Source organism: Antedon mediterranea, chromosome 8 (assembly GCF_964355755.1).
Source record: "Antedon mediterranea chromosome 8, ecAntMedi1.1, whole genome shotgun sequence".
In the NCBI taxonomy this organism is placed as follows: domain Eukaryota; kingdom Metazoa; phylum Echinodermata; class Crinoidea; order Comatulida; family Antedonidae; genus Antedon; species Antedon mediterranea.
This window is the reverse complement of record NC_092677.1, coordinates 8015407-8043119: the sequence shown is the minus strand read 5'-3', so window position 1 is coordinate 8043119 and position 27713 is coordinate 8015407. Positions and strand designations below refer to the sequence as shown.

Sequence of the window (27713 nt, the reverse complement as noted above, 5' to 3'; positions counted from 1 at the left end):
CATGAAAAGAAAAAGATAAATTTGAATCAATGTGAATGCCAAGATGTTTCTGTTTGTCAGTTTGTGATATGGGTATATACTAAACGATATTAAAAAGTAGTGACTTTTATTTCTATTTTATATCACTGTGCTACCCTGGTGCTAAATTGGGTCCACTTGAGAAGTTACCGTATTTCAATTATTCAAGCATACTTTCCATAAAGGATTGAACTGTAGAAGACATACCTTCTCGCAACGAGTAATAAACCATTGGAACAGTTTACCAGCCGACGTTGTCAATTCTGAGACCGCTAATACCTTCAAGAATCGCATCGACACAATGTAGTTGATATGGGGTTTATCATCACCTAAACTTTCCCATTATAACTAAACTAAACTATTGAGGTTAATAAAGGCATAAATGGCGCTCCGTAGAGAATACTCCAGTCGTCAGAATGACGCCTTGAATATACCTCCGAAATGACGCTCTGAATATGCCTCTGGCTCATTTGCATATTATGAATGAACTCGTGAGAAAATGGAGGAAGACGGTATACAAGCCCCGTTGGGTGAAAAATCTATTTTGTGGCCAATAAAAACTCTCCAAATTCTTCTTATTAACAATATTGAACATTATCAAACGTCAAAGTCGAAGTATGCTGAACATTTTTTCACAACATTATGCCATTTAGAGCAGGAAACTGACGCCCTAAAACCGGTGCTCGAGGCCATCGAACAAGCTGCAGGCCAGTTCGATTTCGATCCAAGCATACCTGGCAACGGCTACCGCAGCCTGCTTACGGTGGTGGAGAAATGCGTAGGCCGGGTGATTACACTATGCCAGACAATAACTAGAAACAGGGATAGTATGATGTTTAGGGGAAGCCATTATTGTAAAGAACTCGATGCATATTCCAGGGTTATGTCCCAATTGCGTAGAATGCTCACATTTGCTCAAAAGTTGTTGTGTTATTCAGATTCTTCTGAATTATTTATTACGGATAAAAGTGAAATTCCAGAAACCGAGTTGTTGTTGGCCCAAGCATTGGATAGAGAGTGTTTCTATGGGCGGTGCCTTGGATTTCAGGTACATTCTGTTTCTGAAATAAAATTGCAAAGCCGTAGCAAAAGGTTTAAATATTAAAACCACTCACTCTGTGAGTTTCTAGACAAATACGTTTTTAATATTATTATATAGGCACTCTATCTAGCTAGGCCTATAGTAGCCAAGACAATTATAATACTGTATTGTATAGGAAAAAAATGTAGGATAGATTAGTAGTACAGAAAACTGCAATAAACTTTTTTTTAGAAACACATTAGGCCTATCACGTAGGTAGGAGTATTTTTAATTTAAACAAAATCTTTATTATTGTTTTTTATGATACAATTATAAAAAATATGTAAAAAACATTGTATTTTTTTTTCAGTTTAGCGACATTATGTACAAGCCATTGCAAACTGTCGCTATAGCAATGGCATCTTTCAGCGAAGGTTACCATAGATATGATGGTGTGATTGGGCGGACTGCAACAACACTATATCACAGGTTTGCCAAATAAAATTGCCAAATTAATATAAGAATAAGATTAATAAGATAATATGAGATTAATAAAACATAGAACTGGACTTAATTTTCAGGTTCTTTGAGAGTAAAATGTTAGTTAATATAGAGGTTATGTTGTGTTAAGTTACTGATACATTTCTAATTGCTTTAAATGTCAGTGGGAAATACATGCTTAATCCAGAGCAACGTGCAAAAAGAATTGTTGAGATGACAACTAAATGCGATGTAACCTTCTGTAAATCATTCTGGTCTATCACAGAGGCTTCAGTCGTCAGTGTAAGTACATGCCTACACAATTCAGTCGTCACTACATTTTAATATTTTACGCTAGTCGTAATATATGATAATTGGTTTTCTAAAATGTATGGTTAACATATTTACTATACTGTAGACTGAAACCACAGTCAGAAAACACATAGGACATAAAAATATGAATACATACATTGACTTAATAATTAATAATTATCTTTTAAATAAAGATATTTTACATTTTAAAGTACAGCATCTTATAATAGCATAGACAAGAAATTAAATTTTCATTCAACAATGGCAGATTTTTCTTTTAAAAAATATTTTAGTTTTGATTGCATAAAAGGCAACGTGGTGCAATATATTAAGCTATTAATAATAGCTATTTTTAAAATTTCAAATGCGTTTTATTTCAATGAAGTTGCTTTAAATCCTATTTCTTTTGTTTTGCTTTTATTATCAAACAAAATAAAGCCTCCCTACCTTCACATTAAAAAAATAAGAAAAAGAAACCAGTATATTTCCCCATATGTCAAAAGATTATAAACCAGCTGCTACAAGTAGTGTGAACTGATTTTATGGGCCCTCAACAATACAAACAAGAATCATGACACTCTATGCGGCTATGAACCAGTCAATAAGCATGTAGCCATATTAAAATGAAATATTGAAGTTTCGTGTGAAAGACCCTTAAAACATGATGTAGAGAGCCTGTTAATAGTTATTTTATGTATCATAATTGTATATAATTATGTACAGATTGCCAAAGTGAAGTCTCCAAACTTATTTTGTCCTCCTTCTTCACACTAGGGTAATTTTGTTATTGTCATTGTAAATGTTAGGTGTGTGAGCAGAGAAACACTAAAAACAAACAAGACACATTTACAGTTATTAACCAATAAAGAATCTTGGTCTTATTGATTTATTTCATAATTTTCTAGGAAATGTCTGGTTACATGGCTGGACCTGTGGCAGTTAACAGAGTTATTCAAATTTCACCTCACAACTTTGAGATGCCTTCCATGATTGGCGGTGAGAGTGTGACCATCACACCACCTTGTGCTCACACAGGGCCAGGCCTTGCACAAATGAGGTTATTGAGTTTCCACGAACGAGAAGGCCAGGTATGTAGTGGCAATTTCAATGATGCTCTTGATCAGGAAAGGGAGTATAAAAATAGTTGTTGAATAATGGAGAGTTGAAAAGAGAGAAGCTAGAGTTGTCTAGGGTTGGTATCAAAAAGTTAAGGGTTGGTGAAAACAAAATTAAATTAGGCTGGAAGGAAGACTTTGAAGGTGGATTTCTGCAAAGTTACATCCATGGGTGAAACAACTTCGTGCTGATCTTCATTACAGTTGGTTTTTTTAAGTATCATGTTTTAATGATTATTTTTTATATTTTGTTTGATAGGCTTGGCTTTTCCCGCCACCAAAGAGTAAAGGTGAAAGTATTCAAAACAAGCAAAACAAAGTTCAGCCATCACCTCTTTCATCTTCTCTGCTCATCCACTTCCATGGTGGGGGATTTGTGGCACAAACCTCAAAATCACACGAGGTAAGTACTACAGAATTATACACAGTTCTGTCACCGCTAATATGTTCTTGACAATCCTGCTAATAAAGTTACCATATTTTTTGACAACACTATTTTTATTTTTCATTCAACAGATTTATCTGAGAAATTGGTGTAAAGAACTGGGTGTTCCGATTGTTTCTGTTGATTATTCCTTAGCCCCTGAAGCACCCTTTCCCAGAGCATTTGAGGAGTGTTTTTTTGCCTATGCCTGGGCTGTCCAAAATGCTCCACATCTTGGTATGTTTTATCTAATTTTATAAGTGTTTATTTATTTATTCTACTTCACAATAAGGTAATGTAGAGTCATTCAATCCAAAAAAAAATATGGACGATTAACCCTAAAAAAAGTTAATCGTTCCCTAAAATAAATTGATAACTCTTGGCATAGTGTGTGTATCTGTGTGTAAATAGCTTTTTTTTACTTTGATGGAACTGTTGTGAAATGCATTTCAGATCTTGAATGGTTTATTTTATAAAATCTTGTGTACTATTTCAAGACAAGGTTGCCCTTGTCTGTACAATTAACGATTGTATGTGGTTACCCAAGATTCCTTTTTTTTATTTCCAGGTTCCACAGGTGAGCGAATTTGCATAGCAGGTGATAGTGCAGGTGGTAATCTAGCCATATCAGTTGCCATGCGTGCTGCATCCTATGGTATACGTGCTCCAGATGGTGTAGTCGCGGCCTATGCGCCTTTAATGATTAGCACGGAACCCTCCCCCTCTCGTATTATGAGCATAATGGATCCTTTATTACCATTAGGAATTCTCATGACATGTATTTCATCTTATGCTGGAATAAAAGAGGAATTTGAAGATGAACATTATGTTAAAGATATTGTGGCACAGGCAAATGATAAAATTAACGGAATGACAGCTTCCAGATCAGATACAGAAGGAAGAGTGTTTAAAAACGGTGACGTATCTCCAGCTGAAAAAGAAAATACAGATACATCTAATGGAGAGATTCCACTTCAAGTCTTAGCTAATAATAGTGCTAAAGAAAGCCCAATAATGGAAGAAGTTTCACCTTCTCAGATACTCACAGACATTAATGACAAAACATGTAATAAAAATGACGTTGACGATAACGTTGCAACATTGATTACAGAAGATTCTACAAATGTGTCCACTTCGGAGGAAACTGCTGGAGAATCCTGTGATTCTGCTGTCATCAATACAAACACTGGCGAAAGCGTAACACAGTCAAACTTCTCACCAATGGTTTCGGTTCGTTCAGATGACGTTGAAGAATCGCCAGTTGACCTGAATCCAGATAACATTCCAATACCTCAGAGTATATCCCGTGATTCTTTGAGTTTGGACCTCGATGATGAGTCATTTGGAGTGATTGACACTGCTGTGTTAGAACCGCCAGCATACATAGACTCTCCAGTTCGTAAGTTTAAAGAGAGCCCAATCTTCAGAAATGGATACCTTTCACCTCTAAAGGCTGATGATGAACTTTTGAAAGGACTTCCTCCTGTTCACTTACTGGTAAGTGGAATTTGTTTGTCTTATAGTACTGTACAAGTATGTTCATACCGTCACTATTTTTTGATGGAAAAAAGGATATAAGCCTACTGTACATATTATTTTTCAGTCTGCTACTCTAGATCCGTTGTGTGATGACAGTGTAGCTTTTGCCAAACGTCTGAAGAAATTGGAGAAACCTGTTCACCTGGAGTTTATCGACGACCTACCACATGGCTTTCTAAATTTTCAGATGGCTGGAAAGGAAACACGGGAAGCTTCGCTGGTCTGTATCCGACATATCATGGAAGTATTTCATGGTGTTGAAGAAGAAAAAGAATGGGTTGAGATTGAAGCAAGTGGAAATTCTCAAACGCAATAGCTTCACTGCGATACGGAAAAAACTCAATTCAAGATATGATGAAATATTGGTTGCAAGATTTTTTTATCCGAACGCTTGCACTCTTCAATTAGCAGATAAAACCACATCAACATTAAACCAGTGGAATAGAATTATTTATACTGTAATAATTTTTTTTTATAATCATAATTATTAAACTAAGATTAGTGAATCTAATATTTTATTTTTAAGGTGTATTACAGAATTTTATTAACGAGGCTTTATTGTTGCCTGTAAGAATTTTATTGAACCAAAAATTAAATAAGTCAATGAAACATGTATATAAAATAGATTATTTACACAGATTACTTATGACAAAAATTACCTTGAATTTTAAGGATATAGTTTTCATTTTGTATTTTAAATGTCTGCATTCAAGATCAATACTAATTGTAATGCTGCTTTTGCTATTAATTTTAGACTCAGGTTTTTAATTTGAGATAAATGTGTATGGTTTAACAATTCTATTAACTATTCTATGTGACAATCACTTTATAAAACAGTGTCTTATGCATGCTAATCATTTGTATACAAGAATTTATTTTATTTTAGTACTAATACTGTAACGTTCATAAGGGATATTTATAGCACACTTTTGAGTGCAGCATCAGTGAGAAAGTTTTTAATATTCTGTAAGCCTTCCCAAGCTTCTTTTTACAGTGTACAGTACTGTAATGGTGGCGACTTGCGCTACATGATGAAAGGAAAAAAACCCAGTGCATATTCAATTCAAATTATTGCGATTAACTTCTCAAACATGCAAAAATCGTCTCAGCCTAGTAGTAGTAAGTTTTCTCGCTTTTTCAAAATAACTTGGTATTTCAGCTTAATAATATCTTTATTTTAAAGCGGAGGCTCGTTCACAACAAAATGTGTTCTTCCACAAGGCCGTATGAAAGAAATAATCAAACTGATGAACAAGAAAATTTATATTATTATTAATGAATTAATAGATTTTCTAGTTAGTAGATAAAATTAAAACAGAACAGCTAAACAATTATAAAACTCGCTACAACAAAACAGTTTAGCTTATACTGAATACCATGTTGTAGAATGTAAAAGTACTGGTTGGTTTTATTAAAACATTCCGTCTCCTTTTCTACCGTCTTGCATAATGCAGCTTTTTGATCAATTGCAATACAGTACTGTAATGCTTTGTCCACTCATTTGGTCTTAGGAAACAATAGTTGCAATGCCAATATTATTTGTGACAGCCATTTATATAGTACACTTATTATTGGTTTAAATATATTTTGATTAAATAATTTATATGTATCAATCAATTTTTTCTATATTATGGTTTTGTAAATGTATACACTGACTTGTCATACTGTACATTGTATATGGCAATTCATATTGCAACCAATCTTAGCAGTTGTCACTCCTGGAATAAAGAAGCCAGCAGAAAAAGATTTGTCGTTACTCCTGGAAAATGGAGTACCGACAGTATTACCGACGAATAATTATTTGCGCTAATGTAACCCTGATAGAGCTGACCATAGCCTACCCATCAGTCTGAACAACTGGTTAGCATCGACTTATGATATGTCGATAAGCCTCAACAGGCTCTCATTAGTATTCCTGTGGTAAAAATACAGTATGGGTAAATGATCACGAATTGGTTGTGAAGAAGCAGAAAAAACTTTTGCATTATATTATCGCGACGATATTTAAAAGTGTCTTTGAGTTTCTCAATTGTGCAATGTGACCTTGTGTTAAAAAAACATAAAAGAATCTAAATAACAATTACTATAATTTTCAGTTTTTTTTTATTGATTTACACAGAAATAAACAAAAGTCAGTTCATTTGCCATGATAAATGGCATAAAATGTGATTGTGACTGGATGTTTCTTCTTGACAACCGACTTAGTCGAAGAGACCTGCAAGAAATAAAAAGTGTAAGGTTCAGAAGACCAATTCTATGTTTGTGAAAAAAAGGTTATTTGAACATACAGTAGTCTCAAAATCACCAGAATACAGGATTAAATTAAAAAAATATTCAACACACCGAATCCCATGTCGTCATCAGATTCAGATTCCTCTTCTTTCTTGGCTTCTTCTTTCTTTTCTGTAATCAGAATAAACAACAATACCTTATGAATACAGTAATTTTCAGATGGTTATGCATTCAATAAAATTTTCAATTGGCACAGTCAACTGCACATGTCTTCTATTGGTCAGTATTTGGTTTGGAGTCTAATGCAGTCAACATCACACTTTATTCCGTTGTCTATTGGCACAGAGAATCAGTTGCACAAGCAACTGTAAATTGCATCCATGGTTGTGCCATCACATTCAAGCTCCTTTGGATATGCCTAACCACTGAAATCCCACCAAAAAAGATATTGAAAGATCTTACCTGCTGCAGGGGCATCACCGGCACTTGCTCCACCAGCGGCTGCAGCAGGTGCTGCTGCTGATCCACTGCCTACATTGCGGATGAGATCCCCGACTGAAGCTCCTTCAAGAGCCTTAGCAAATAGACCAGGCCAGAATGGTTCCACAGTGACGTTGGCTGCCTTTACAAGTGTACTGATCTTTTCAGTCTATTATAAAATATCAAAGTAGTTAGTAACATTTAGTTAGTATTTTCAGAAGAAATTGTTGTAATGACAAACGCCTTCTAATTGAACAACGTTACAATAACGAATGATAAACGGAGCTGATAATGTCACCATGAAGAGGATGATTGGTGTCTTCCAATATAGCATGAATGAAATACATCGGCAAGCCTTTTGCTGTAGACAAACCAATTACTTTCCCGCTCTACCCAGCCCAGCACCTGGTCTGTATCCCCCTTCCTTAGTTTCATTTATTTAGATTTAACATTCAATCTAAATGTATCAGGTAATCAGTAAAACAAATAAAACATAATAGCCTACTACTAGGCTAGGCCTACTATATGCTATATGTCAGTAATGAATCTGTTGCCATTTTGAAGGATTTACAGTAAATAAAAATAAAAACCAATAATTGCACAGCAAAATATGTACTGTATAATTAAAAATACTTTCAATTCATACGCTGTATACCAGCTGCAGTTTAAACATGTGTATAATTTAAATTTCAACTGGTTGTGAAATACACCGTGTAGGCCTATTGCCGGCCTATGTACTTACAGTGATGGCAACATCATCATCATGAAGAATTAGGGCACTGTAAACACAAGCTAATTCAGAAGTAGAAGCCATTTTATATCAATTAGTTATCAAAGAACGTTTATTTGGTAAATTTAGAATTCGATGGCAGTTAAATATAGTACACGTTGCCAGATTTTGGCCTAAGCTCAATCGAGAACAGTGTACCTTTACTGTGGTAAATGGCGAAAAGACCGATATTCAAGCTCTTGGAATAATCCATATTCAAATTGGCCTTGATGTTTCTCGGGTTGAGTAAAAATAATTATACTTGTAATAATACTTAGTATATTCAAAACACATTGGTACAATAGTGAAAATAAAATAAAAGTATGCCTAACACTATATCATATGATAAAGAAAATAAATGTATGTAATTATGTATTTATTAACTTTTTCCACATTTATTCTAATTTACCCATGCAATTAATAGAACAAACTAATTCTATACTATTAACATTAAGTTAGTGTTTAAAGAAAAATGATAAAAATATTCATTAATACAAATAGTACATTTCAGAAAATATTAACTTTCACGTTTTGATTTATAAAAATTAAATCTATATAACTTTCTTTTTTTAAATACAAAAATAAACAATGTAAAAATAGTTTTGTGTAAAATTATAATTGACGACTACGTTATATGCCCCCTGACCTTTAATTTCCAATGTTTACGCTTAGAGTAAAAAGGAACACAACATTTCCGGGTGTGTAACATGAACTCATCGCAGAATATCGCCATGTAGATTATCTGAAATATGCTGAAGAATGCACAATCAGGTAAGGTACAGTTTGTTCCAAAATATTTGTTTTCAAACTTACATACAAAAACAAATTTCTTGTTTCCATATTATGCTAGCTAGCAGTTGGGAAAGTGAACCTGGAAATGGTATTTCCGCTTCATCAGTCGATAGCAGCGTCGGGCGTTGTGTGTTTTCTGCTGAGAATGAAATAACACACACGACAAGAAGAGCGGGTTCATGACCTACATAATACACATGGGTTAGGCCTAGCATAGTTGACCATGTTTGTCATAGATGTAGGACTAAGGAGTTTTACTATTTATTGACCTTGTCCTTGGTGGATCCAGTGGTTGTTTAACTTGCTAGACCTAGGCTTGACAAAGTACTACTAGTAGGCCTACATATAAATAGTAACACTTAGGCTTAGATATTAATTAGTAAAGATGATAGATTCATTATTTTATTAATGTGGTCGTCCATCAGTAATGTTTAAAAACTGTACTGTAAGGCCAGAGAGTATCATACCATACTGTATAAAACTAGCTAACAGATTTTGCATAATTAGGTTTGAAAATCATTATTACTATAATCAGGGAGTTTAACTCCCTGCTATAATAGTACGTATGATGACTGTAGACTTGATCTACAACATACTGTATCAATAAAATGTCATCCAAAAAAGGAAATTTGTCTGACATTGTTTATTTATTTTTATTTATTTATTTATTCGACTTCTCACTAACTCAGTTAGTGAAGGATCTGGACCAACAGGTGGTAAACACCTCTAAAATGGTCCAGTCCCAATTTGCACAGTGGCTGTGTGTTTAGATGTGTTTTTTTTTTGTAAAAGTATTTAATCTTTTGTTTTATGTAGGGCCTATGGTCTAACAATGCGTTGATAGAGTGATGTGTTAGTTTTTTTTCTATTTTTTAGTTTCTTATATAGTTATGCAGTATATGAATACGAATTAGTAAACTACATATTTACCCAGATTTGCCCTAAGTCTGTATATGATTTTTTTTTCATTGTTAATGTTAGTCCACCTTGCACCAGTTATTATTCAATTTTGTGCAAAAATGCTTATATTCTATCATTATATTAAGTCGAAACACAGTCTAGAATCTAAACTTTATTTACCCTCGTTTTGTTAAATACACACATTTGCGGTAAACCCAACAAATCGGTGTCATTATGTCAAAATAGTTTCAAATTTAGTTATTGGTTATAAAACATAATAACATGTATTGTTACTTAAAGGATGCTATCAGTATGTCTCATATGGAACAAAGCATAGACTGTAATGACCATTACCAAAACATAGGAAATGATATCATAGAGCTCTAGTCAGCTCATTGTGTTTGATATCCTTGGTCCTTTTCTTTAGGCTAATACATACAATTTGATATCCCTATTTTCCATATTTGGGCATCCAAATCATTGAAACGCTAAGAAACAATATTGCTCTACTGCACGGTAAACCTGTTTTTACGGCAGTAACAACTTTAGTTAAGTTAAGTGTATGAGCCTGTTTATGCAATTACAGTGAACAGTTTATGATTTATATCCAAAAAAGGCTTTCTATTATGTTCATATTACTGTATAAATATTGAGGTTAAATATCCATGGTGCTCTACACAAGGTACAGTAACAAACACACATTGAATATTACTGTATGAACCAATGTATACTAAACACTAAGCCTAAAATTTGGATATTACAAAATACTGTAGTCTATTGGTTTCTTATGGAGGATATGGTTTCTTAAATGGTGGTATTAAAGTTTCTAAAATTGTTCATTTTAAAAAGTAATGATAGATGCTGTTCATACTTTTATTAAGACTTTAAATGCATAAAACCCTCCCCATAGTATTTACAGTACTATAGTCTTTGGTTAGAGAGGTAAGGTGAAAATGTCTAGTAACTGTATGGGGATTCCCCTATGACTTCCCGTTATTAACATACCAACCTACAGACAAATAAACAATACAGATTGTAATACGTAAGCATGGATTTCACCTTTGATAGTTTTCATGTATATGACAACAGTAAAAAAATAACTTTATATTTAAACTAAAATATTAAACACCACTGAGCATTGTATACTGTACATACTGTATCTACAAAAAGCACTTCATTTAACAGAAAAGCTGCTAACAAAATTGAAAAGTTTCTCTTTTGCTTATTAAAAATTGGAATGTGTAGTGTGAATGAGTCAAAGCTTAAAACCAACCCATGGAACATAACATTGATATTGGTATGAAAAATGCAGCCCATCATCACCATTTTTAATACACCACACCTTCACAATTATCATATAAGTTCTAAATAATAGTATTCTATGCAAAATGTAATAAAATGTTCGTGTCATAACAATCTTTGTATTAATAGTACAAAAAACCCCACAAATATTGTTTTTTTTTAATTTTTCATATTAAAATGTAATTAAAAATAATACAGATACAGAAACAAATCATCTGACATCGGCATTTTGGCTGTTATTGTGTTTCTGAACACCGTGAATGAATGGGTAGTATGGAGGGGTTAAAAAAAAGTGATGCAAAGGTGTCTGTAGTGTAAATATAATTAATATAAAGTAAAAGATGTGACTGAATGTGTTGAAAATGAGGCAGACAAGGTTACTGCTTATGGAATCAGTAACATGCTTCTCACACCAAAATGGCAGGAAAATAAAATAAAATATGTTAAGAAAGAGTAAACAAATCTTAAATATTAAATTTATAAAATAACACTGTAACTGCTACTAACTGTAAATGTTCACTTTTTTGCCAAACCCTATTGATCAATAAATATTACATTATTGAATATAAACTAGGGTGGAGTCATTCTATGACTCATTGATAATTTCTTTTTATATAATTATTTTTTCTATTCGGCTATTGGTATACCCTACCCTTGAATAAAAAATTAATTCAAGTAAATTTTTTTAATAATGGATACAGGTAATTCCATTATCATCATAACTGTTTGTTATTGTTTTAGTTTAATGAGCGAGTTAATATGTAATTTTTTATAATAATATTTTATCTATTCGGATATTGGTATGTCCCTTGTTGAATAACAAATAATTAAAGCTAATATTGTAAATAATGGACAATGCAAATAGCATCATAACTACTTGCTATTGTTTTTATTAATGAGTGAATTTATTATGTATTCACTAAACTGTATTCATTGAAACAGAGTATCAAATCAGTGTTTCCTATTTCATTACCGTAGTTGGATTTCTCAATCTTGAGTATCCTGTTTGAAGTTTAATTTAGGATCAGTATCCAGTATCCTGTATCCAGGTATGTACATACAATAGTAAGTTTCAATTTTGAACTCACAGTATTGTACAATGAAAGATGTGGGTTAAATGCAGATCTGGGTTAGTACCAATTCCAACATAATATGGATGTTAAAATCAGGATACAATGGCTATTTTAGGGTAGAGTATACATTGTTCACACAGTAAGTTAGCCTAAGTCTGAGGTTCTGGCCAAAATTATTTCACCAATGTTCCAGTTTATGTTAAGGTCTTTATTAGGGTTCTCGGCTTGGTATAGTTTCAGTGTTCACCAACAGTACAGTTTCATAGTTTTTTTTTAATACTGTATGTCTGTAATTAGACCACATTTTGATATTACTGTAACTACCTGTATGTCCGTTCCATAGTTCTTGAGAACCAAGCCTTAATTCTCAATGGCTTATTTTTTCCAACCTTTTATATAATCAGTAACTGTTTGGCACTTCTTCTTCGTCTCTATTAAGAATTCAGAATTAAAGATGAATTGAATTGAATTATCCTCATCTACAGTTCAGTACCTTTTTATCATCTTTCCTGCCACCTTTAAATTTTTGACACCCACTGCATATTGTAAACAGCCCATCCCAGCCTTCAAAGGTGACTCTCTGTACTGTATGCCTACTGATTCAGGAACTTTAAATGGAGGTCCATCTGCTTTATAAAGAGAATCCATTCTACTGTATGTTGCTAATGTTACCAAATTGATAACATCTAATCTAATTGTTTCATAATATTTATTCAACCAAAAGGCATTAACCTTTTTTAATTAATAGAATTATTCCAGTAACCAGGAACTCCACATGAACACTATATTTCTTGTGCAAATTATTTATAACATTAAGTATTAACGATAGTACAGTAGATTTGATCATTCATATGTAATCATCAATAGTCTGTAGCCTACTGGACGGATACTACTTTCTAGAAGATTCTGATGTAGATTTAACATTAACATACTGTACCGTTACTTATTACATTACTGTATCTTTATCGAAGGAAGTGATGATAATTTGCTGTAAGCAAGGCATTTGACCATATATATTTCGTTTTTGAAATTGTTCCATTTCATTTGACCTACAGTAATTCAGGGGATGATCCAGGATGTTTGAAAAGAGGTGGGGCGGAGTGGAAAGGACGCGCGGCATAGTGGGAAAGATGCGGGGCAGAGTTGTAAAGAGGAGGGGTGGAGTGGGAAAGAGGAGGTACTCTCCTTTTTATCAGCCTTTTTTCACCCATCTTCTGTCAAATTACAGTAGTACAGTAAACCTTAAATGTCCTGTACACAGTGGCGAATCCAGGCTTTTAAAATAACGGGGGCCGGGAGCCTGTGTTTTCCTAACATTGCTCTTAAACTTATCCATTCAGCATTCCTCTTTTCAATATGCTATAAAGCTATTTAAATTTAAAAAATGCAATGATATATTAATATTATTATTATTATTATTCTGTACTATGACACGTTCAATAACCCCAGAGCTATTAAAGTTACATCCACTAAAAGGTCACGGAAAGGTAACAATAAAGGTATCTTAATGATCTAATTATGAATTGTAAATTATTGGGTGTGTACAGTACAGTTTGTTATACTATAGTTATATAGCCAACAATAACAGTTTAATAGAGGAAACCATTAATAATCAGAAGTCAGTTTATGAATGTCAGTTGTCATCAATCTATTATTTATTATAGTATTTTATAAACGAAAATATATTTATTGCTTATGAAAATATTGGTTAATAAAATGATTTAAAGAAACAGTTATTGCCAGTTTCTAAAATGCAAAGAAATTTGAATTTAAAAATTATTCTTGTCAGTTACTGTTAACTAACATTTTGTTTAAACAAAATTTGTAATACTGTATAGCTACAGTACTATACTGTACTGTAAGGAATTGCAGAGTAACATTTTTTTTGCAAACAAATACAGATATTGAAAAATATGAATTTTAGAATTTCAAAATTCTAATGTTGCTCATAACAGTAATTTATCACATCATTATTACGATTAAGAAAAATGAAAGTTTCTGGTAATGTGTTTGTAGGTTTGTTTCTATTTTAAGTACTATAGGATATACTATATACTGTAAGGAGAATAAGAATAATTGGATAATTCTATAGAAGGAAAAATGATTAGGGTATTTTACTTTTTTTTACACTCATTCCACTTCAACGCTCTTAGAAAATACTATATTAAACTATTATAATTTGAGTTCTGTTTAAATGCTGACCTGGATATGCATAACTAATGAGACATGCCATGGTACTGTACAGCTGACAACTGATGTTTACTCGCTTCATTCAATCCGCTTATGTCCGTTTTACCAGGTACCGATCAGTATTCAGTAATCCTGAATTATAGAAAAAATACCGTAATTAATTAACAAAATGTTTCGTAGTTGCCATGCATACTACAAACAATACAGTAATAGCCCTCTTCATTTGATAATTAATATACATTATTCGGAACTTTGTATTTTACCATGCTTGTCTGTAGGTTTTCTTTAGAAAAAATTTAAAATTATTTATTTAGCACTCTATTTACTGTATTTACTTTGAAATTCAAATTGTTTTGTTTCTTTCAGTAAGATAATTTAAATAAAATTGAACAAACATTTAAACAGACAAAATCAATATTAAATGAAAGTTAAATTATCATAATGAAGAATATTATTATTTTGAAAACTAGTATACTGTAGTAAGCCACTGTTGTTTAATTTATCTAAAAGGATCCCATGCTAAATAATATGCAACCTTTTAATCTGAAATAAGAAACAAAATCTCATGAAAAAATAAATTTGATGCATAAAAATCGTTGCTACATTTTTTTGGCCTGAAAACATTCATTAATATTTTATTTCGTATGCATTACCTGGACGGATGTTTTTGCAATCTTTATTTGCATCGGGCATCGGAAACAATCCACTCACAGATCGCTATAACTTACCTGCCTGACGTGCAAATAATTATTTCCGATGCATTAGAATGACTCGTAGAAAAGGTCAATGAAGGGCTGCAGTTTGCATGCATGTTCAATATCGTGTTTTTATGTTTGAGCAGTAGTAGAATTAAGTAAAATGTGCAAATCTTTTATATTCTTTTTGATGATAATTTGAAAATATGGTTTTGATTAATTTAAGGAAATGTGTACTGATAGTGTATGTGTATAACAATTCTGATTTAATATTCAGATTCAGTGTCACTAAACAATCATGATAGATGAAATAAGATAAAATGTACATGCACAATTTACAAACAAAAATTACCAGAAAGAATATAGACAGTAATAAGTTTCTATAATGATAAAGTACTTTTAATTTAACTTTGTGAAAGTACTGTACTGTATTTATTATTATTAATTTTTTATTGCCATATAATTTTTTTAAATTTTTTTCCAAGACCATTCACTAATACCTTTATTATAATTTAAAATTGTAAATATTTAATTTTTAAAATAATAGAATAAAAAGATATGCATTAAAAAAATTGAATACAAAATTGGCCATTAAAAAAAAAATTACAAAAACCATATGCTCACTGGTGATATCCTTTCTCTCAGATTTGTTAACAAATGCTGACAAATATTATAATAATAATTATTATATTTATAAATTACTGTCAATTGAAATATTTCCTGTAGAATGTGAAAGTATTACAAGTACAGTACATTCGTTTCCTGTATTAACATTAAACATATAGAAATAATAATTATGATGATATACAGTACTGTACAGATTCTTAATGTCTGATTGCATTTACCCAACCCATTTTACCCAACATAATTTACCCTTCCAAGTTCATGTTTATCATTCTTTAAAATTGCCAGATTCAACAACGATAACATCTTCACAAAATGCTGATATAATTTGATCTTTTTCTGCGAAGTAGGTCCAATATCTTTCATATTACATTTACAGTTACAGTAGAGCTCGGTTGTCATCGTCCATAAATTAAGCTTCAAAATAAGGTGTGAACAAGCTATGTGAGTTGGACTTGTGTGTTTGAATAGATAATGATAAAGATTAAGCATGATGTTAAATAAATTACACGTGTTTTTTTGTATTAAAAAGCAACATTTACTGAAATACGTTTTTATTGCAGTGTACAGTATCAGTATACTGTAGCTCTGGCAGATTTTTTTTTTTCTAAAAGTGGTTTGTTGGAAAACATTAGATTTAATGTTATCCACTGCTAATTGTATCAGTAACCCTCCTCAAACTATTTCTCTATCTATTTCTGAGGATAATATTATTTTCCAATTCGGAGGTTCCCATATATTTCTTGATGATCATTCATTTTCTTTTTTCAGTTTGAGGTTGCCACGCTGTATTCTTGTTTTCTCCATTTATTGTACTGTATGATATTCTTGCAATGTGTCCTGCCATCTCCTTTTCATTCAAGAGTTGTATTTTTGTGGAAAAATTGTAAAGACTCAGTTCGTCAACATTTTTCGTACAGTTGTGGTGATCAAATATATTATATCAAGTATATTTAGTATATTTTATATTTTTTTATTTTTCAAAAACATATAAAAATGAACATACAGTTCCAGAAAACAATAGACATTTAAAGTGAAACATAATGACATAGAGAGGAGCCAGAAAATGAAATAAAAACAGTGCAAAAAATAAACAAACCAATAAAATCAAACAAAAAGTGCAGCAGTTTAAATGCCAAATTGAAACCGTACACATGTTTATTAGTTCCATTGTGTTTATTTAAACATTTAGTCATAAAGTGATTGCATTTTGCTTAGTATCATTTTCTAGCATTCCAATTTCCGCCATTTCTAATGTGCTTAAACATTTTTTTTATAAATGATCACTCAATAATTTTCAAGTACAGCAGTGAAAGATTCCTTGGGGATGTTTTTACTGAGTTTCAGGAAATCGTAAGAAGTTAATTGCATTAGAATTGTCAAAATTGACAAACTTCTGTGTTGTTTAACTTTTCACCCCAATGTTAATATTCAACTTGTTCAGGCTTATTGTTCCTACCCACCAAACTTAGCAATAAATGTGCACATGAATCAACTTATCCGGGTAAATAACTGAAAACTGAACTGGTCAATTTTTTATTAGCACCAAGAGTACAGTGCATATACTACTGTATTAACAAAAACATAGAGTATTTTGTAATTAAAGAAACTTTGACATATGACATATGCCCTTACTGCAAGATCACCAACCTATTTTTTTTTTAATTGCTTACAATTATTGATAATCATAATGAAATAAAATGGTTGGTTAGAGGCCAGGTGATACCGGATGAAAGTCTGTCACGATACAATAGGTTTAACACCTGGCATGCAAATGTATCATCTGCCTAAACATGTATTATCACCTGGTATCTTCCTCATCAGATTTAACATATTGATCTTAAGTCAATTTATCTTTTTTTATAGCAGTTTTTCTCACCATCATTATTGGATGACTAATCTCTGGACAGTTTCCCAAATGATTTCATTAAATATTAATTTTTTAAATAATAAAATTGCTCATTAATTTTTTGCATGACACATTCAGATGACCTCTATATGAACGATGATTCTATATGAATATTCAAGAATAACAGGAGGTTAATAACTTGGCTCTTAATGTACACTGTAATACATGTGACATACAAATTATATTTAAAAGAGAAGAAGTGGAATAGTTGAATTCCAAAGGCCTAGTGTATTGACTGTTCTTCTAATCTAATAATTTAATAATTTATTGTGCCACCAATGGTATAAGCAGTATACAGGTATTCAATTAATTAAATACATAAATAAGAATACAATATAATAACTTAAGAAATTATTAATTTAAATATTTTAATTCCAAAGATATAGTTTGTCTATTACAGTTAATAAATCAACTGGTTCATGTAATTTTTTTTCTTGTGACTCGGCTGTAAAAATCATAAATGATTGTAATGGAATAAAGAAAGTACTCACTCAATATTATTATTTTTGAAAAATGTGTACAGTTTTGTACAGTTTTTTAATCACAGTTAAAAGTGTGTAATGTCTATCTTTTAAATTTACATATTGACTTGAGTAATAATTATATTTCAGGAAGTTTTATCAATTTTATTTAAAAAAAATACTTCAGTTTCAGTAGGGGACCTGGAATAATCTAAAGTCTAGTAAAACCTGGATAGCAGTACAATCAATAAATTACAGATTTCAGGAATATGTTTAACAAAGCTAAATTTACCCAAGAGTAAAGCTTATTGCTACTTGATTATATGAGAGTAATCCAGCATGAATGCATATGTGTGCAGTCTGTGATATATTGATAACAGCTGATATTGCAGCAAATGAGTCACATTATTGTCTTCATGTACTGTACGCATAGCCATGTTACAACCCTTCGAATTCAAGGTTCTTACAGTACTATGGAAATCAAGATGAATAAAAGGAAAAAACTACGATTTGGCCTAAAAATCATGCAAAACACTGGTAAAACACAGTAATATTAGACAAATCGACAACCTAGCCTAGCCTTCTTAACCATGGGCTTTAAAAGACAGTAGGCCTACCACTTATACTGATAGTATCGAAACATAGTGTGGTGGACTTTCAAACTCGGAAATTCATTATGCGCATTCTCAGAAAGTAATAAGAAATTTTTCTTGATATAAAAAAATATCCTGGTAATGTATGAATACAGAAAATGTTTAAAAAAAAATGTTTTCCCCCAAAACTAGAAAGTGCATTGCCTATCCACTGTACATTCAAATGGTCAATATTTCACCTTTCCAATTGGAGGGGAGGATCTCTGCTCTGCAGTTTTACATTTTTCTACTGTACATGCCAGTTGAAAATCACTACACAGTATCAACAGACATTGTTTATTGTCCACTCAATTGCCACAGTCAATATTATTAGATAAATTTGCAGATTCTTGTTTGTTTTGATTTTTGTAAATAAAGAATGTGTACAGTACAGTGTAGTCAGGATAACACCATAAAATAAATGTGTTTGTTATTATAGTTTATGATTGGTGGTTGAGCGATTAGGGTGAGAATGACACACTTTGTAGCCCCCTTCTTGAAACTCTTTTTTCTTTTCTTTTTTATTTGTAGACTAATAATTTTATTGACAAATGTTTATGAAGTTTGAGTTACAGTACATCAATGTTTTTTAAGCTGCCCAGCATTTTTTCATCTCTTTTTGAATATATTAAATACATATATTATATTGATTTTATGCTTGCCGAATAGATAAACGAAACGTTCATACACAATTGCCTGTGTTCACTTTAAAAGCGAAGTAAAGAACACATGACATGATACAGTAGGTTGACCAGATTCTGTATTCTAGCATACTGTAGAGGTTTTTAAATCTACTATGCATAATTTTTAAGTGACAGCCCCACTTTTTATTTCAGCACTTTACTTTGATGGCATTTTACGTTATTGTTATAAATACTGTCACAATACAATCCTAAAAATCATAATTATGTTTCTGTAACAAACTATACAGTATAGTACTTCCTATGCAACTTGTTGTTTCAATAGAGTTATAAAATCACTTTTTACCATGTTTAACTATGTTTTGCTTACAAAATTTTCTCATTATACAGTAGGATCAAGATCTATTTGTTAGAAGAAAAAACAGTTTATTTACTCAGTACCTACAGTAAATTCCAAGGGACTTGAAGCTAATCCTTGAACATAGGAAACAAGATAATTGTTGCTTTTACACTTGGGAAATTAGGCAGTAGTGTTAAATACAAAAATCAAGTATACACCTTGCTGTAATTACCAGTCATACAACAGTTAATCATTATTATAATATTCAGGATAAGCACTAGGTCATATTGATGTCATGTATAGAATACAGAATTTTGAAATTTATATTACTGTGTAGTGCAACAACTTTCCAAATCCAAAGTTCTATGTAGGTAAATCATTTTTCAGTGGGAACACCAGTTTTTCTGAGAAAGAAAATTTTGAGCAAGCCTACAGTAACAAAAAACATTAGATAGTTTTTAAATTGTCATATAATTGTGACAGATCTACAATAGCAAATTTCTATTTTGGTAGTGTCAATTTCGAGCCCTAGTCTATATTTCATATTTAATTTTAAGAAGAAAATAAATACAAACATGGATTCCATTAGATGGAACCACTAGAGGTTCTGGACTGTTCGACTTGATATAGTAAAAAGAAAAATATTTTGGCACATAGTGTCTTTTAGCTCGATAACCAGACAAAAATCGAAACGTAACATAACTTGGGAGAAGTGTACTATATGTAGGATGCCATACTTCAATGACTATCTGTTGTGTTATAGTCATGAACATAGAGAATAAAACATTTCATGCCTCAGACTCTTTTCAATTAAAAATTCATAAACTTTTTTTTTTTAGATTATAACAGACTTATCGTTATTGATTGATCTTTCTTTAGTATAGTCTTAAATTGTAGCGATGATCCCTTTGAGATTTTCATTACAAAATTTATATCTTATGTCCATATAAATGTTTAAATATTTAGATTTGATGATCGGTATTTTTTCTCCAAGGGCAGACATTGACGTAACACACTAAAGTCGTCGCTTGAATTCAGAGTAGTTATCTGTGAAGTGAAAACTGTCATAGTTAAATCAACATTAACGATTTAAAAACGGACGTGAAAGCTTGCAACTGCGAGACGATCAATATTTTTCAGTAAATTTAGTTTTATTTAGGGACCATGTCACAATTATTCTACTGCAGTTGTTGCAGTACTTTTTTTCTTCAAGCTTTTTGGGTAATCAAACCACTATCGTTACACTCACTGTTTTACAAAACTTTGAAATAACTAAACTAAAGAAAAGGAAAAAAATAATGATTTCACTTCAAAGACTAAACCAAAAACATTTTTTTTCTTTAATATTTTTTTAGGTAAACAATTTTCTTTAAGATTCAATTTTTTAAATATTATTACAGTATGTGATACAGGGACATTATCTTTCAATGAAAATATTTTTATTAGAAATAAATATATAGTAGTATATCTGTACATGCAGTCATTGATATAATTATGCAAATATAAGTAAAGATCTGTATAGTTTTTATGAACTACAGTATTTATGTTTAGATTTATCTTATTGTGGTTTTGTACTGTCATTTAAATCAGTTTTGTACATCATTCATTCTACCAGGGGTTACAATTAACAACTACCTGATTCTATTGTTGTACAGTACAGTCAACAAAACCTAGCTACTGTACAGCAGTTACTGCAGTAGAATAGTTTTAGTCTGCTAGTTGAAGTGAATCAACTTCATCAATTGTCATTATAAGATCAATCAATATTTACAGATTTAATCAGAATTTGTAATACTTATAATATTCAACACTATAATATTTATTACTGTTCATGGGTACATGTAATCTTGCTCAATCTTGTGACTGTTTAATTCTATCTTTTCAAAATTTATCAAAACTAAAACAACAACAAAAACAGGAACAATTTTTTGGCATAACATTTTTTATTATAATTGTAAGTACCCAGTGTTTGATTTATACAGTTCCGCTGACCAATATCGTTCAAGAGGGTAAATTCCTTGCTGTAAATTACAGAGGAACATTTGGAATTTTTTTTTTTCAAATCAGATTTTAGCTTAATAATAATAATTTAGTGAACATAAATATCACTACTTGATTCTTTATATCTTACAGATTTGTTAACAAAATAATTTTATAGAAAACAGTTGGATCTTTATGGTGTGTCCAGAAAATAGAACATCATTATGTTCGCCATAGCAACAGCTACAAGTTTGAGCATGCTCAGTGTTATTGGTGGTGTGCTGTTGGTGGTAGCTCTGCTTCTATGTGCGCATTCTAAGAAAAGGTAAGTTTATAAATAAAATAAACTTACACTAGATACTACAATATTCAATACAGGAGTTCCATCTTCAAATTGAATAGAAGGCTGATATCTATTATACAGTAATATACCTGTAGGCGACAAGTGCCAATTTATTGTTGAGATTTTTTTTTTGTACCATGTTAAACAGTGCCCTCACAGGATTTAAATTCTTTTAATAGTACCCAGAATGCTCGTAACCTTTGGAATCCTGTTTGCGGTTATTACCATGCAACATGATGATCATATATTTATTATATACATTTAAGTAGTGAGGAATGTTGAAGATTTTCTTCAAAGTTAGTTTGCGAAGTGCATTTTCAATAGTACCTATTGATTGATCTTATCTTAGACTTGTTTTTGGAGAGTTTACCATAATAAATAATTTTTTTTTTCAGTGTTAAACTAGAACAGCCTGACATTGAGTCGAATGTGCCTAGTGAAACACAAGAAGAACTTCCTCCAGTTAAGATTAAGGTAATCAGTCTTGTTTGTTAATCTAGATTGGAAAAAAAAAAGGTTACCAGACTTGTTGACTGACATACCCAATTAAAGAATGTTACATACAGTATCTCCATTTTCATAAGGAGAACTCCATATTTAAACATTCGAGAAGCAAAAACATTCCTTTTATTCCTCTGGGCCATTTTCCATACAATTTTCAAAACGATATTTGACATGCTGTACCATCCTACAGTAATGCTAACAGGCCCATTTTCATGGTCTAAGTGGTTTTAACAGGAGGCATACCTAATGTTAATAGTCCTTACATGTAATAGTGCATGTTGCCATTTGATATTTGTCATGATATGAACTTATAGCTGTAAAGATTGTTGAACTGAAGGTTTGAAACTTCATGATCATACTTTATAATTACATTTCTTTAATATATCAATTTTTGTTTTATTTTTCACAAGGCTCATTCTGCACCAACCACTCCAAATGGCAATTCTACAAAAATTATCGATCCTCTTGCACTGGATGCTGAACGAAACATTACTAGACATTCAAAGAGTCAAAAAAATAATGTTGCTACTAGACAATCAGCCAAAAAACCTGACAAAGCAAAAGATCCTATGGCACGAAGGCCAAAGAGTGAGCATGTTGGTGGCCTTTCACCACCATTTGGTGGAAAACTATCAATGAGCACATCTGAAAGAAGACTACCAGCAATTCCACCACCCACAGCAGTTCCAACACCTGAATCTAATCCTCCGGACTTTGATCAAACATATGATTTTATACCGGAACACACAAACTCAAAAGATCCGAATTATCAGATGATTAAAGATGCAATGGATTCAAATTATCAGAGGGTTAGTGATACAGAAGTTAAAAAGACAAAAAGAAACCCAGACTATGAAATTGTTAAAGGTGAAACACTTGCAGAAAACATGGACAAATTAAAATCAGACAATGTGAATGCTAGTGCTAGTAAGACAAAGGAAGACCCGTATGCAAAGGTCAAAGACGAAGACACATATACTGAGGTCAAAACTACAGACTTGACAGATCAAGACTACGATGCTGATTATGCTGAGGTCAAAGGTACTGACCCTTATGCAAAGGTCGAAAATGATCTTACACCAGCTGTAGCTGTTGCGTCGGGTGGTGCTACCTCTGATGGCGCTGGTGCAACCATTGGTGAAAATAAGGTAAACCGTACTTCATGGTTTTTCCTTCGGTATTCTTTGAATTGATTAATAAGTCCACCATATCAAAATTATTCTACTGTTTTTTATTGGAGTAACTACATTTTGTTTACTGAATATATAAATTTCTTTTTTCAAACCAAAACTAAAATACAAAATTAGAAATATACCTTCCAGACCAGATGAACATTTACAATCATATTTCTCACTTTTTTGGCATACCGCATCATATACATCATTGCATTAACTGACTCATAATGTCTCCATTAAAATTAAAATCCTTGTTATCGCAGTAAAAAATGTAGTAACTGCAGTAAAATTATTTATACTCATGCACATAATGAAATATTCAGTTTTAATCTAATACACTGAGAAAACTGTGAATATTTCATTATGTGTATTATAAATAATTTTACTGCAGTTAATGATTGTAGATGACATAATTACACCTTTAGATTGAATCTTTGTTACAGCAGCAGGAAACTAAAGACTATGAGAGTGTTGATGATACAGATGCTGCAATTGGTCCTGGCAACCATTCACCTCGTCCAGTTGAACAGCAAGAGTTTCCATTAGAAAGGTAACATAATTGTACATTGAAAAAAACAGGCATTTTTTTTTTAACTTTTATCTTTGAAAACTAAAATTTGTTTACAGTTCTACTGTGAATTCTTTACCAAAATAGGACACCCCTATTAAGGGACACTTTCTTATGAAATGAACGAAAATATATCATTTAAAACTATTCAGGGTTAAGAAAGTGTCCTTAAAATTCTATTTACAGTACAAATTTTTTTTAAAGATATTTATTCACTTTTAGTTGACTTGTTTTTGGAATTTTAAGATTATAGATCCTTTACCAATCCAGGTCAGGTCACAGTACGACACAGTTGGGCATAATTGGTGACTTAATTCTATGAGTCTTAATGAGAACAAATTTCAAGAAATCCATACTAAATTGTAGATATTTATTTGTCATGCAATATTATATTAAAAATAATTATTGTCCCACTGGAAACAAATTTTGTTTAAATTAGATTAAAAAAATGTATTAACAATACAGATGATCTGTTAGGTTTTATTTATACAAATTTGAGTTGAGTGTTGAGTCACTGAATCATTTAATTGGCCAGTGTAAATTGTACTCTATATTTAGTACGTTTAAGAACACTTTCACAAGTGATTCTGTCATAATTGGCTCGAATCCCAAAACATCCAGTAGACCACCAAACTTGGGGCGATGGCTATATATTTTTTGCATCAAACAAGTATTCAATATTTAAACCATTAGACGAGAGTTGGAAGTTCTCAAATAAATTTGAGAGTCAGTCAAGCAGTCAATTTTGTTAACGTTGAATAAATTGAAACGGTCACCTACATCATGCGTTATTTACAAAGAATAAAAAAAAATTGGGATTGATTGATGAGATTATAAAGATCCTAACAGATATTTGCATTTACCTACTGAACTTGATACATTTGACTATTTTTTAAATCTTCATTTGTCTTTATTCAGTTCTAACTTTGAGTATTTCAATCTCATTTTTATTTACTTCTAGTAGATTTATTTGCATTTGTACAATACAGGGAATTCTCATGTTGATAATTTATTTACCAGGTGTTTTCAGACATTCCAAATCATGTAATTCCAAATTAAAAAAAAAAACACATTAATTTATGTTTATTATTATTGTTTATTATTTAATCAGGATGGCACCTAGAGCTCAGCCGGAAATAGTAACACTTGATCCTGTTCCAGGTAATAGGTCCGAGCCACCGTACACTCAGGTATGTTGAAGTTCTGTCTATCTTCATCTCGAAAAATTACTTCATAAAGCCAAAACAATGTGCTGTAAGTGTAATTCTAACACTGGTTCAGATCCCTTGCGAAATCTAATGTGAGGACCCAATGGAGAGAACCTCTGTCTTTTTTCAGTGCAAAGTCAGTTAAGACATTTTTTGTTTACTTGTTTCATTTATTTATTTTATTCCATTCTAACAGTGAATCACTGGCTGGCTGGTTAAAATCTTAATATAAATGATATTACAGGTTAATTTAAATAAACTATGAATAACTAAACTGTATCAGTTCTGTAAAATTCAATTAAAATGTTTGATTGTATTTTCTTTCCTGTGTGCTGCCACCATTGTTTAATTTCTAAGGATATTAAAACTATTATTGATCAGTATTGATTTTGAGATAACATTTTTGAAAATTCTATTTAAAAATTACAAGACACACTTAATAACAAAACCAAAACAAATAAAATTTTTTCTAAATATTTATTTTTATCTTGTCAACATTTTCAGGTTAGTGCTAGAGAAAGTTTGGAAAGCATAAGAGAACGAAAAGAACGCGAGAGACAACAAAATCCTTCAGTTTACTCATCGGTAGATGAAGAAAGCTCTGCAGACTTTGATCAGCTTTATGAGCAGGTAGAGTCTGTAATATCACCAACTTCTGAAGTTCGACCTCCTGCTCTACCACCAATGGCAAATAGAATTTCAAGAGTTGTAAGTGTTTATTCTTTTTATACACTATGCAGATTGTCAAAGAAAACTGTGAGAACAATAATTCACTATCTCTCTTGAAGGTGGCAATTCTTGATTGATAGCTTTATTGCACAAATACATGTATGCATAACATTTCAAAGCATCCTGTTTTGTTTCAAAGATATACTATATGTTTAAGATGCTGATGTAGAGGATTATACATCAGCGTCTTAAACAAAAGTCTTTGTGAGGAGAGGAGTTGTTTTTTCCCCTGGCATCTTGCATGGTTTGAACCAAAGACCCTGGGAGTCAAAACATCTTAACCATAAATAAACAAATCCATTTTTATGAAAGGTGATGTCATAAACAATGTTTGAGATAACTGTTTTTTAACCAAAAACACAAGCATACTCTACATAACACAGTGGGCAAAGATCCCAGTTTTAGTACTCGGGCCCTCTAATTATATTAGTTGCACTGAATCTGCTCATGCTCTGGGACCCCTAGGTTTAGCCAGTGAGGGCTCATAGCCATTAGGCAAGTGAGCATACTGTGTTACCTAGAACTGTACATCTTGTACATTTATTTTTTTTGTTTGTTCTTTAATTAATTCCTTTATTAAAGACTCAAGGCAGCTGCGTTTTTTATTTTATCGTCTTATTATTGCATTTGTAGAGTAAGTCCCTTCCTGTGCCTCCAAATAATTATTAAGCCCCACCTTAACTCTGTCATTACTGAATGAAGGAAATTGATGTTTATTTTTTAAATCTGGAGTCATGATTATTACAAAATGATAATAAATACTAATAAACTTGGATGTTTTAGAGTCATTATGGCTGTCGCATCTTTGGAAATAGTTCAAATGTTTTTCTATATGATTGGTTGTACAGGAAAAAGTGAAAAAGTAGGGAAATGATAGATTTTGAAAGCAACCTAGTAGAACGTTATAATTAGTTCATCCTGTGCCATTCAAACAGATAAACTTTGGTATACTATTTTAAGGTCATTTGTTGTATCATTAAAGTTTAGTATTGATGGAGCAAATGTTAAAAATTATACAATGAAAGATTAACCTGCATTTAGAATATCACTTTAGTCACTCTGTATAAATAAATGTACTTTATTTTGATACGACAGATAATGAGATATGATAAAATTCGAGATTAGTATACAGTAGTAGGCCTACTAGTCCTAAATTTTGTTATTTTATCCTTAAACCCCCTTTTTCCAAAACAAAAAAAAACTATAGGGAAAACCTTCAAGATGCACATTTACTTATTGAAATTAATAGGAAATGAC

The 27713-nt window shown here is 31.6% G+C and overlaps 3 protein-coding genes across 3 annotated transcripts in view; 2 read left to right on the top strand and 1 right to left on the bottom strand.

The window, feature by feature from the left end:
- Window positions 1–512: 512 nt before the first annotated feature.
- On the top strand, window positions 513–7012 carry LOC140056262 (hormone-sensitive lipase-like). Its single transcript, XM_072101571.1, has 8 exons — window positions 513–1066; window positions 1410–1528; window positions 1705–1822; window positions 2737–2919; window positions 3206–3349; window positions 3463–3607; window positions 3939–4867; window positions 4974–7012. The coding sequence occupies exons 1-8, from the start codon at window positions 518–520 to the stop codon at window positions 5223–5225; spliced, it is 2439 nt and encodes an 812-aa protein (XP_071957672.1). The 5' UTR covers window positions 513–517; the 3' UTR covers window positions 5226–7012.
- LOC140056263 (large ribosomal subunit protein P1-like) lies at window positions 6996–8575 on the bottom strand. Its single transcript, XM_072101572.1, has 4 exons — window positions 8364–8575; window positions 7604–7790; window positions 7253–7312; window positions 6996–7124 (listed from the first exon to the last, which is right to left on the bottom strand). Exons 1-4 carry the CDS (start codon window positions 8433–8435, stop codon window positions 7111–7113), a joined length of 333 nt encoding a protein of 110 aa, XP_071957673.1. The 5' UTR covers window positions 8436–8575; the 3' UTR covers window positions 6996–7110.
- A 487-nt stretch (window positions 8576–9062) lies between these two features.
- The window catches only part of LOC140056420 (uncharacterized), a 37223-nt gene continuing 18572 nt past the window's right edge, over window positions 9063–27713 (top strand). Inside the window, exons 1-7 of the mRNA XM_072101789.1 lie at window positions 9063–9161; window positions 22083–22254; window positions 22668–22746; window positions 23187–23924; window positions 24395–24501; window positions 25631–25709; window positions 26232–26435. Coding sequence (XP_071957890.1) covers window positions 22154–22254; window positions 22668–22746; window positions 23187–23924; window positions 24395–24501; window positions 25631–25709; window positions 26232–26435 — 1308 coding nt within the window. The 5' untranslated portion in view covers window positions 9063–9161; window positions 22083–22153. The remainder of the gene's footprint in view (window positions 9162–22082; window positions 22255–22667; window positions 22747–23186; window positions 23925–24394; window positions 24502–25630; window positions 25710–26231; window positions 26436–27713) is intronic.